Below are 12,977 nucleotides of genomic sequence, written 5' to 3'. Positions count from 1 at the left end.
TATGCTTTGATTGTCCGATAGCAAAATTAGTGAACGCACATGAAATGAATGAAAGAATGAGAAATCCCCCATCGCTGATTATGATTTCTGATATTTTGTAGACATCCAGATGGTTGTTAAGAGATGCTGGGCTGGAGTCTTGTGTATTGGATCGGTTGTGTGGGGTCGAGTTGTGATGAGCCCTCACTGGAGATCAAGCTTACCATTATAGGCACTTGTTGAGTCGTATAGATTTCGTATTTACCGACAAAACCCTTAGAGATGACGACTTGTTGAACCTGAGTTCACGTAATTGACAAGGTTTAAAGTGTTCCAGAAGATAAAATGTTACACACTAACCTTCCGTTCTAGTAGTTGCTGTCTCGTCTGGTTTGTCAAAGGTGACGAGGTTTAGTAAGTAGTTTGTGATTGTATCAATGTTTTTCGGTATGCGGTAGAGAACGAGAGATTGATAATTTTAGGGTACCTTCACAAGACATGCGGAGAGGCCGGCGGTGTCTCTGTGATCGGTATCTGCATCCAGATTTAGAATTTAGCATTCAACTACTTCAGATCGGATCAATACTTACATAATTGTATCTACTGATTAGGACGTTTAATAGAATAGGTTGTTTGGTCTGTCCTTCTTGCGAAGCAATATTGTGAGGGGCAGGCTCATGCTGAGCGGCGCCTTATCTGGTAATTTCAGCACCTGTTTTAACAGGATTTCGGTTTATTTGGTCAGCGTTAGACAGTCAAGAGTGTTAAAACGCTGAATAAAGCACGGCGTTGAAGGGACAAGCACCGGCTTGGAGGTGAATGGCAGACGCATCCCTGGAACCATTGTCAGGTAACAGGTTGACCTCCGCAGTCTGATGACGCCTGCCACTGCCTAAGATACGCTCAAAGGCAGCCTCCGTAGAATTTGCTGAGTGGAAAGTCACTTGACTTTGCTATTCTTATTTGGTCAGCGCTAGACAGTCAAGAGTGTTAAGACGCTGCATAAAGCACGGCGTTGCAGGTGCAGGGGCAAGCACCGGCTTGGAGGTGAATGGCAGACGCATCCCTGGAACCATTGTCAGGTAACAGGTTGACCTCCGCAGTCTGATGACGCCTACCACTGCCTAAGATACGCTCAAAGGCAGCCTCCGTAGAATTTGCTGAGTGGAAAGTCATTTGACTTATTGGTCGTCAAGGGGACCTGAAGGGACTGATTTGGAATCCTTGGCTTTTTGTTCTAAATTGAAGGGAGTTATTTTGAGGCTTATGTATTTGCTTTAAAGATAATAAGATGTGTAGGTAAAGGTTACTTACTTATTAGTATTTGACGATTTGTAAGAACTAATTTAATCAGTCTAAGCAAATAAAGATATTATTATTATGTTTTGATTTTGCTTGAAATGACCGGCTAGAGAACCAAGGTCGGATTATTTTTTAGATATCACCAGTACGAGCACAGGGTGATTTTGCCGAACAAAAATCCAGCACTGGGAGGGTGCTCCTCGCACAATGCTTATTCGGCATCTTAGCCAGGATACGCCCATGACATGTTCAAATTCAAAAAACGTTTATTGCATGTCACATTACAATTTGTTGTTGCAAAATAGAAGTATACATGTTCGATGCACTTAGCACATTTTGTCATACTTATTAAGCTTCTTTAATTTGCAAAAAACATTAGAATTTAATAATTCAAGCTGTAAGCTGGCTCAGTGTTGGGGGTGGCCGCCCAGTCTACTAATAGTTGTAGTTTAAGGTGCTTTGTTGATGTGGTAAAGCATTTGTAGGTGCTTTATTTTATGAGCACAATAAGCTTTTTTAAAGGGGTATTTATTAAGAAACTCGTACCAGAAAGAGTTATCTCGATTGTGGTGATGCTAACAACGTATTTTGATTGGTAATGTTTGCGATTGGGGCTGACGGGGCCGCCGTTAGAATTGTATAAGATGGTTGTGGGTACGTTATTCAATCTATTTATACAATAATTATAGAGATTCGCGAGAATGCTCATTTGATCGAAAAGAGTGTTAAAACTATCAGAATCCCACGTACCTCGTTTCATCCGTTTTGAATCTCGCCGGGGTCCGAGTTTCTCCGGTATCCGACGCTCTGGGTCCACCTGCTCGTCGTCCGGAAGACACTCGTCCCCTTTGGCGCCAACCACCATCACGTACATGTCGTTCGCGGTCACACACGCGCGGTCAATTGCACTTTTTAATTTTAAACTTAGTATAAGAACGTTGAGAAATAAATTATTTCAGTAAAAATCTGAGCAGAGTTTCTGCTTACGATGTTGCTAGTTTGGAAGTTAAAGACGCTATGAAGAACTCCGAGCAAGCTCGCCCCAGGTGACTAAAATGGCGGCAAACGGAAGTAAGTCAAATCAATTCCTATTAAATAATTGCGGAAATGACGTCATTTAAGGTATAAAATGGTTAAAAACTACACCGGAAGTAGACGCATCTCTCACCAGATGCTGTGCATCGTCACATGCCGAATAATACCAATCGTTATAATATGTACCTGTTTGTAGGGAGTGATGTGTTCACTTAAATGAAATTATCAACCTTTTGTAACGTACATTTTTTTTCACGTAAATGTATGTATAAAGCATGTGTATATTTATGTACAATACTTTTATATTATTGTTCGTTATAAATTTCAATGCAAAGCCGTGAGTCGTGTATGCGCATAGAGCTATGTTATGTGCGTTTGGTAGCAAGAGTGTCAAAGTGAAGACGTCATAGACGTGTAAAGGTATATTCACATTATTACGGGCCAGCGCGGGCGCTGGGGTTGAGAGGGACAAAATGCAACACATCTATGGGGCGTACCGCCCACGTCCATAATGTGAATATACCTTAATTGTTAAATTGTGTCTGAAATATTCTATTTTGTGTATGAACGATATGTGATGATGATATATCCTCAAGAAGAGTATTTGCGAATGATGTTAAGGGTTCACCTTAATACTAAGTGTGTTCTGGGAACAAAGTAGATATGACCCTATGATATAGTTCTATTGACAGCGGGTACGCGGGTGTAAGATGGCTGTGACATCTTGTACACTGCGACGATAAAGGCTGTTACGTTTCTTTATTATGTGCTGTTAATCATTTCTGTTAGAGCGATCTTCTCGTAGTCATCGAATTTCTAAGTAATCTTAGAACAAAGGTCATCACACGTAACCTGATATGCTACCAACTTTTCCTGTCTCTCGTTAAGTGTGACAATCTTTGATAACAATTTTGCGGCAGCTGGTTACATACATAAGCCTTACGTAATATGAAATAAGGTATCAACTGTTAATTGTCCTGTGCATTACTTCTAATTATGTCGTTAAGTCCAACTTGAGAGTTCGGCTGATGAAAAACGCAAGTTTACGCAAGTGTTGAGTTTTAAAATGAGAACAAATGTAGCAGTTTATCTATCATTGAAATGTAACTATACTGTTGTTGCATGTGGTGCTCTAGAGTCTAGATGGTTTTGACTGGTGTGGTAAGGTGGTGGATGTGTGTACAATAGATTTTTTATTTACACTTAACACAATAGGTTAATTTTGTTTTCTTCTTAGTCAACTCCAAAGTCTGTTTAGAGCTAAGCTGAAGTTGTTGTTTTTCATTTTCTTTAATAAATATTTATTTATTTATGCTAGCTAATTTCGTTGCTAATGTTAAATGCTGTAATAAACAGATTCGAACGAATAGCAATAAACGTGTACCTTCGAGGTTGTTTATTTTATTTCCATTATTAAATGAGTCGTGCAGTAGGCACGGATAGGAAAAGTATCTTGATGTGACGGATTTATACGTAGTTTATCAGAACAAAGTTCTATACAGGGTGTTAGGTAAATGGGTATATGAGCCGACACTAGCCCATGTTAACATAGTCATATAAATGGTATGGTGATATCAGAAAATTGATATCTTCATTTTAATTATTTTATTTTTCATACAAATCGATTTTACGAAATTTATTTTGTATGAAAATAAAAAATAAAATGATGATATCAAATTTCTGACTTCACCATACCATTTATATGCCCATGTTAACATGGGCTAGTGTCGGCTCATATACCCATTTACCTAACACCCTGTATAGTGCCGAGTATAAATCTGTAATGTGTCTAGTGCAAAAATCTGGTCAATGAGGGCTATCGTTTTTATACTCAACAGTTGGCACCCCTGGCGATTGACAGGACCTTACTCTACAGTGGCGCCATCTTGATGAGTGCAAATGCGATAGTCCTCCTACCACTTTCGCGCTCACCAGTTGGCGCCACTATCTTCGCTACTAGCAAGTGACAGGACCTTACTCTACAGTGGCGCCAACTGGTGAGCGCTAAAACGATAGCCCTCATTACATGAGATCAAAGGTAGCTAATAAAAAAGAAGAATACCAAACATTTTTTTTTCTATTCAATTTGGTATTTTTTTTACAGTTTGTAATACACAAGTAATACGCGGTCGGATACAATGATTGTTGCGCATGTCAATAAAAAAAGCGAGTTAATAATGAGTTTGTGTACTATGGTACCGCCGAAGCGTAGACCGTAAAAATTCGGAAAGAGGGTAGATCGAAATACCTGCCAATAAACACCCACCCGCATTAAATTTACTTCAGTTCATTCCATCATTCGTGATTGTGCGTGCAGCGGAGCTGATTTATCGGAATCCCCTCTGCAAAGAGGTAAGCACCCTCATCATAATATAATTGTTATAAACATTTACCTACTTATATTCGTACCTATTTTGTGATCATGATACTCATAGCTTAACTCATAGCTTCAAGAAAATGGTGGTCACAATTGAGTAGTGTTTGTCGTATTTATTGTAGACGTATAGTTATACCTATTCGTAGCTCTAAAAAGGCACCGGCCTATTTATCACCAGAACTCAATGACGTCAGTAATATCCTAGTGGGTAACTAAGTTTGTAAAGGGTTAAATGCGGAGAAATGTAGGTACCGTACTTTTATGAAAGTTAGTTTGAATATTATTATTTTTTACACTAACTTGGTCTACCGGACATATTTCTATTATACATTTTATAGCGGTAACCTTGCTCCTAGTGTAATTAAGTGGAATCGAATCGAGTGATAGAACACTTGAAGATAACCGCGCAACCACTGCGCGCGATAACCGCCGAGAGTGCTGCGATCACAACAGCGCGCGCGCAGGTCACAGTCGTGACCGCGGACAAGGCCCGGACAACTCGTTTGCCGAACCCGTCAGCTGATTCCGGCCATTCGCATCGCATATCACACAACATAACGTACGTATCACCAATTAGGGCTTGTTAACCGTTACAGGTTATGTCTCATTCTTGACTAGCTCAAAGTCAAAGAGTAGAAAATGCGTCACCGTCCCATATTGTCATTGAGCGCCATCGCGAGCTACATTGTAGTGGCCGTGAATGCGGCGGCCTTGCCGGCCGACACCACGAGGTGAGTGAAAGTGCGACCGCCTGGGGTGTTATTTTTAAAGCAGTTTATTCGCATGCTAAAAATGTTTGTAGATTATAACTGAAGGTACTTTAACCTTCAGTTATAATATCATTATTTAATGAACATTATTTTTATGGGCGTGACAATTTAATTAATGTAAATATTTAACTGCAGAAAAGGTAACTGTAAACAAGATTGTAAACCTATGTAAATTTTGCATTAAAAAGTTGATAAAAGTGCAGAATTCTCATCTACCTTCATTAGCTTGTAATATTGTACGTTGGACTACCTTCATGTTTGTAATATTGCATCTTGTGTTTTAGTATGGCGTCCCTGGACTACTCGCAGCTTCCGATCACGGAAAAGCCTCTCTTCACTCCGCCTGTTGAGGAAGTCGTAGATGGTGAGTTACAATAACAAAACAAAACACGATTAATCAATTTGATTGACAATTAAGTCTTTAAATAAAATAATTAGTGGACACTTATCACCAAAATATTGTTTCACTGTATTGCACTAGCATACAAGAAGTGGAAAACTCGAGTCAACCAAATTACTATTATAGATGGACTTTTTTTAAATCAAATCACACTTTGTTAATATTTTATTGCGGAGTTAAAATAAGTGAGACAGTAGGTATTTTACCGTAACATTAATAAATTACATGATTTACCTTGTTCGGATGCAATGATAAGTTACTTGCAGACCTTGCAGTAGATAGTAAAACTTGTTACCTGTTATTCCATTGCTATTTTTATTCCTATTTTATGGAGGTAACTGTATTTTTGAATGGCATAGTTTATTTCGTTGAAGCCGAACACTGAGAAAGCTGAATGTTTACAGTCCTCTCGCGCGGACTAAAGTCCAACTTCGCGACGGTGGAGGTGTCGGCGGCGCCGTGCCCCGACCTCACGCAGCCGCCTTTCTTCCTCACCTCGCCTGGTAAGTTGCATGCACGTCACAAGCAAGACACATTATAATAATGCAATACAATTGAAAGTTAATCTATACTGTCCTACTTACTTAAAACAGTTTTTTATTGTTCCACGTTTTAATCAATCGCTAAACACTATTTGGATACGATTGAATCCAAAACATGACGTTTCACGTTCCCGCCAAGAAGTTTTGTTTATTTTTTTCTTCCAATCATGGATGGCTTTGTGCGGTTATCACATAGAGCCAGTGTCAAGCAAATAATGATAAAGTAACATAAATAAGATACAAATAATTATAATATGAATGATAGATGACATCCCAGCTTTTCCCTAGAGTTCAGTTAGATTTTTAGTAGGGAAAGATTTTACTGAGAACTCACACGGACTTCTTGAGAGTTGGAAGTATTTTGTATTAAAAATGACGCTTAATTTTCCCGCCAAGTTGGATTATTTATTCTACACTTTAAAATATCCTAAGGTCCACAAACTCAATAACAATATTTAACTAGGTAATCATATGATATAATATTAAATATAAATACCTAAGTCTTTAATTTAAAAAGTCATTTTAAAGATTTTTTAATGTATCGGTACTGTAAATGTACTAATATTATGGCCCTAATACTTTTACCCTAATTACCCTTTTTAAAAATAAAAACAAAAACTTGATATTGGCGAATGCGCAAGCCGCGCGAGCTAAAAAAAAATAATGTGCAAACCGCAAGCACGAAACGTTACAAAAAAACAAAACATTATTTTGCCGCCATTGCAGGTTGCAGGTAGATTTATTTATTTTTACGTACATTTTTGTGTCTTTCATTATAAAACCTTTGGGGCGTTGCATGAGTGTAGTATAAAGTGGTGTATAAAATTGCTTATTGCACTTAATTTTGATATTATTACACTCTTGTGTTAGTTCAAGTGAAGTTTAAGTGGTCTTGATAGAGTGAATCAGGTAGTTCCATAATGGCCGCCCAGGTATTGTTATCATTTAATTTAATTTACATAATATTAACTAGCTGTTCCCGCGACTTCGTACGTGTGAAAATAGGTAGTTTAAATAATATTTCCCGTTTTTGCAACATTTTTCTTTACCGCTAATAATTTTAACTTCTCAAACGTTTCTATTGGAGTGCGTTATGTGTTTGCAGAATACTTTGCTGTGATTAGATAATGGAATATGGAGTTATTTAATATAAATGTAAATATAGAAAGCAATGTATACCTACCTAAACGTACTTTGTAGAATGTCAATAATATTTTAATAATAATAATTTTATTTATTCAGATTACTATATTAATTTTAGGTACGTACCTAATAAATAATTTTTTTTCTCATTAAAACCATACAGTCACTTGCATTAGAAAACAATAAGTGTGGGTTAATGAATTATTAAATTTATTAATAAACTACAACTGTCCAGTGACTTGATGTTATTGTTTTTGCATTGAGAGTTAAAAGTCTACATACGTAAGGAACTAAGGATTAACGATTTTTATTGTTTTTTTTTAACTATTTAACGGTTTATCGATGCAAGATATGTTTTGTTTTGAAGTATTGATCGGGCTGTTTACATATAATAAGATTGCCTGAAAGTATTTGCATTAAATCACTGTGGAAAGGTTTGACTGGCAACGAGAAGCTGGTGGAGATCGGCGGGCCGCCGTACCTGGTGCCGCGCGTGCGGCGCGACAAGCTGTACGACCTGGCGGCGCTGCTGCGGCACCTGCGCCGGGACCCCGCGCTGCTGGCCGGCGCCGGCGCCGGGCCCTGGCCGCACATCGGCGTCAACTGCGAGGTATGTCATTCCAAGATGGCTCCGCCTGTTTTCATTGCTCATATAAATACACTGGTCATCATAAAAATCGACCCACCCGCGACAAGCACTTTCAAACGTATGCATCCCCACTTCCCACCAATATTACTATACTATATTACCATTTAAAAGCCTAGTTCTAAACTTCATTTCATTAAAGGAAAGGTTTTTACCCCAAAAATGTGTCTGTAGAAGAATCCAGAGTCACTTCTTCATAAAATAGGTAGTTACGCTTGAGCCAACTTTTATGGCTATAAAACTGTTAAGTTGGGATTAATCGCTATCCATCTGTTAAAGAGGACACGTGAGATCATTATTTGGTTTTATAACCATAAAAATTGGTCTAATTGATCCCAGAGGTGAGCCCAAAGTGAGGTCTTTTTTCAAGTTTTTCAAGTCACATTTATTGTATATGTTAATCGTTTATTAGGAAATTAAATGTGTTTTTCTTTAAGGATATTTATTGGGCTTTCAAATAAATAACCCCAATATTGTTGGGGCACCATGATTGTGTCAGTAGAAACGAGTTTTCCTGTAAAACGTAGGTGGGCCGATTTTTGTGATGACCAGTGTATAATATACAGTGTGTCCGGGCATGTAGTGATCAAACTTTAAGGGCCAAATCTAGGGACAATTTTATCGATAAAAATACTCCGAATTTGGGGCTTGACCCATTTATCTCAAAATTACAAGAATTTAAGTTTTTAATTTTTAGTTTTCACCTCTTCCTTTAAAAACAAGTGAAAGCGTGGGTAGCTTAACATTAATAAGCAAATATTTTATATCATGCGATAGCCAATAAAATTATCTATTAGTAGAAGTAGAAAACAGACACAAGTTTCATACATTTTATGGGAGTAAGAATGGTTTTAATTGGAAAAATACATGACTTTTTTCACTTCTTTTTCAGTTATTTTCCAACACAAGAAAAACGTTGTAGTAATCGGAATAGGTTGTGTGATTCTTTCAGGCAGTGCATTTTCGCATGTCGCGTGCACTATGGAAACCGCTGGGAAGGGGTATCTTTGTTTAGCAATTACGTCGAAACTAATAGACGTAGACTAATAAATTTACATTCGTTTTGTAGAATAGCTCAAATACTAATAATACAATGCAAATAAAACATACCTTAACGACCTGGTTTTTCTTGTGTTGGAAAATAACTGAAAAAGAAGTGAAAAAAGTCACGTTTATTTCTAATTAAATCCATTCTTACTCCCTTAAAATGTATCAAAGTTGTATCTGTTTTCTACTTCTGCTAATAGATAATTTTATTGGCTATTGCATGATACAAAATTTTTGCTTATTAGTGTTAAGCTACCCACGCTATCACTTGTTTTTGAAGGAAAAGGTGAAAACTTAAAATTCAAAACTTAAATCCTTGTAATTTTGCGAGAAATGGGCCAAGCCCCAAATTTGAAGTATTTTCATCGATAAAATTGTCCATACATTACGCCCTTAAAGTTTGATCACTACATGCCCGGACACACTGTATAAAAGGAGAAACTGACAGACTGACATATCAACGCACAGCCTAAACGGCTAAACTTAGACACTTGAAATTTGGAAGGGACGTAGCTTAGGTACCGTAGAGGTGCACTAAGAAAGGAATTCCCGAAATTCCCACGGGAACGGGAATTAGCGGGAAAATCCTTTTGTATAAAAAATCTAAACCGCTTAAGTTACACGCTTGAAATTTGCATGCAGGTACCTTAGTAAACATAAAGCTTAGTTACAACAGGATATTCCAAAATTCCCACGGGAACGGGAGTTAGCGGGAAAAAACATTTGTATGAAAAAATCTAAACTGCGTAAGATAGATGAAGGGGGTAAAACGGGGTCCACGCGTACGAAGTTGCGGGCGGCCGCTAGTTTATTATCACCGAGAATTTCAGTCGACAGCCATCTATCTACTCTGTAGCATGTTGTCAGCAGGCTCGGCAGCATTTGAGCGTCGCTGCGTCGTGGATGTAGGTTGAAAGTGGCATATCTAACAGGGCCAGTTCAGACTTTTTATTCACATTGCTAAATTAATATTTTCATCTTGCTTTACACGACATTATGTCATTGTATAGTGTTTATTATGCTTAAATGTTTGTTAACTAAACAAAGGAGGTTATCGCTTTATCAGTGACACAAATTACATAAAGATGTTCCCATTAAAATTGTATTTATGTGATCATGTTTGCGTCACTATACTTACCTACTTTATTTCCTAATAAAAGAATATTAAAAGTAACATTGTTTGTGTTAGATAAAGTACGCATTTATTTTACCTGTTCCATTTTAAATTAAATTTTAAACTCGGCTATGTATATTTTAATTTACATTAATCTTGTAAAGTATGTAACTAGTATTTTTTTTTAAATAATCCGAACATTATTTCGCAGGCTTAACCAAAAACAACTACCACATCTTGCATTTACGTATAATTTGATGGTTCCAGGGCATAATAAACCTGAGCGTGCGCAACGGTACTGTAGAACAGGGCACGCGCATCGTGTCGGTGGAGCCGGTGGGCGCGCCCAAGGGCCAGAGCGGCTACCTGCAGCGCCGGCTGCCGGCCAGCGAGACGAGGACTGCGTTGCTCGGCAACTACCTGCTTAGCGACGGCCTTCCCGGACAGGTTAGATCAAAATGATCTAGGGCAGTGTTTTTCAACCTTTTTCATGACACGACCCCCTAGTATGAAAAAATATTTTGCGACCCCCCGACGCGACGGCTCGCTTTTTTTCCATGCATTTTATAATGTTACAAAGATATTGTAGGAACCGAATATTTCAACCCATACAACATTTATGCATTTGCATAATTAGATTTCGGATAAATCTATCTTTATAACTTTACTGTATTTTTACTGAGGTAGTTTTTACGACCTCTCGCGACCCCCCTATAGACGCTTGGCGACCTCCCAGGGGTTCGCGACCCATAGGTTGAAAAACACTGATCTAAGGAACGACGGTTTCAGGGGCGCGGCACAGCGCAGACTACGCAGTAGTCACGCTCGATGATGTTATATTGTCAACTTGTCATGTTAGTTCACCGATGTCCCGATAGGTGGCGGTAACGCATTAATATAGAATATCGAGATTTCTGTCTCAGATACACTCGTTCGTTCGTTCGTTTCAGAAATGGTGGAAAACCTTGGAGGAGGCCTTTGTCCAGCAGTGGACGTCATTTGGCAGATACACTCATAAAAGTTTAATCCTAGGACTGAAAATACAAGTCTGAAAATAAAATACATAACGTCTTCATTTTACAGGTGATCAAGGTTGTCGCCAAAAAGCGAATTGGAGAAGCCAATTTCATCACCTCAATAAGAGAAACTTTGAAGAAGCATTATGGTGATAAAGTCGTGGGTAAGTTTTTTTTCCATATTTGTTTCTTTTTTGAAGGCATTTCACAACAATGATATGGAACTAAGAGGGCTAGCGCTAGCATTTTATAAGTAGTTTGTTAGGCTCTTGAGTAGCAAATGTAATCTAGATTTTATCTAAAGTGTCAGTAACCAATCTAATATTATGCTTAATCATAAAGTGTATGGAAAACGCAGCGTGGTACGTCCACCCACAAGGTGGACCGACATCATAAAGGTAGCAGGAAGGCGCTGGACGCAGGCCGCTACCAACCGGGCAACATGGAAAGCATTGGGGGAGGCCTATGTTCAGCAGTGGACGTCCTATGGCTGAGATGATGATGAGGACACCTAGTGTATCTGTAATTCCTTTATTTCAACCGACCCTTATCCTCGTTGCAGGGCTGGGAGGCACGTTCGTGCTGCGCGCGGGCAAGGTGAAGCACCACGTGATGCCGGACTTCTCGCGCGCGGCGCTGTGCTCCGACGCCGACGTGGACGCCTGGCTGCACTACTTCGACATGCGCGCGCCGATTGTACATGTCGGCACGCTCGTCACCGGCGACCTGGTGCGTATGCGCAGGCTTTTTTGATGCTGAGAAGGGATGCTCGTTGTGGAATCTTTGGAGGCCTTAGTACGGCAGTGGAAGTCCTTTAGTTGAAAGGAACGAGAAGTTAGAATATTGTTTAAGCCTTGCTCGACTCCTGTATAGTTAAGAAAACACTAAGGCTATGCGCGCACGGATGACTTTTGTCACCGTGACAGTATGTGTCTCCATAGATAAGAATAAGTTACTATAGATGACCCACGCTGAAATGTCCCGCCAAACTCAATGACAGGGGGGCGCTACCATCGTTCAACTATATGGTTTCCAACATGGCAAAAATCTGAACCAGCGATCCGGTATTGACGGTGGCGCCCCACTGTCAATGTCATCGACAGGACAGTCCAGTATTTTGGAACTATATGTTGTTTCTCTTTATAAAAGTATAAAAGAGAAAGATATACGATAGACGAAGTCACCCGTACGCGCATAGCCCTAGGTTTGCGTCGTTAGCTTTTCGTTCTTAATTAGTAGTTATCTGCCTGTAGCTATTTATCACCACGCTCGAACCCCTAGGGCCTGGACCTGCGCGTGCAGCACTTCCACGGGTTCAGCGAGCACGGCGACGGCGGCCACTACCACTACGACGTGACGCCCGACGCCGCGCACTACGAGGCCTACTTCGTGCTGGCGCGCGCCGTCGTGCGCGTGGACCCGCCCGCCGACACGCACGCCATGGGCCGCGACTAGGGTTGCCAGGTCCAAAAATACAAAAGCCGGACAGGCCGGACATTGGTTATTTTGGCCGGACACGCAATCAAAAAGCCTAACTATGTCCGGCTTTATCCGGACGCCTGGCAACCCTAGCCGCGACTGACGCCCGACTGACCCCGCCTCCGCT

The 12,977-nt window shown here is 39.7% G+C and overlaps 1 protein-coding gene across 1 annotated transcript; it reads left to right on the top strand.

Annotated features, from left to right (window-relative positions):
• Positions 1 to 5,258: 5,258 nt before the first annotated feature.
• On the top strand, positions 5,259 to 12,842 carry LOC135071590 (ester hydrolase C11orf54 homolog). The gene is made up of 8 exons (XM_063965352.1): positions 5,259 to 5,424; positions 5,748 to 5,827; positions 6,268 to 6,366; positions 7,983 to 8,158; positions 10,623 to 10,802; positions 11,439 to 11,535; positions 11,934 to 12,100; positions 12,653 to 12,842. The coding sequence occupies exons 1-8, from the start codon at positions 5,333 to 5,335 to the stop codon at positions 12,824 to 12,826; spliced, it is 1,065 nt and encodes a 354-aa protein (XP_063821422.1). The 5' UTR covers positions 5,259 to 5,332; the 3' UTR covers positions 12,827 to 12,842.
• The last annotated feature ends 135 nt before the right edge of the window (positions 12,843 to 12,977 follow it).

Source organism: Ostrinia nubilalis, chromosome 5 (assembly GCF_963855985.1).
Source record: "Ostrinia nubilalis chromosome 5, ilOstNubi1.1, whole genome shotgun sequence".
Taxonomy (NCBI): Eukaryota; Metazoa; Arthropoda; class Insecta; order Lepidoptera; family Crambidae; genus Ostrinia; species Ostrinia nubilalis.
The sequence above is the reverse complement of the archived record's forward strand: the minus strand, read 5'-3'. Positions and strand labels throughout refer to the sequence as shown.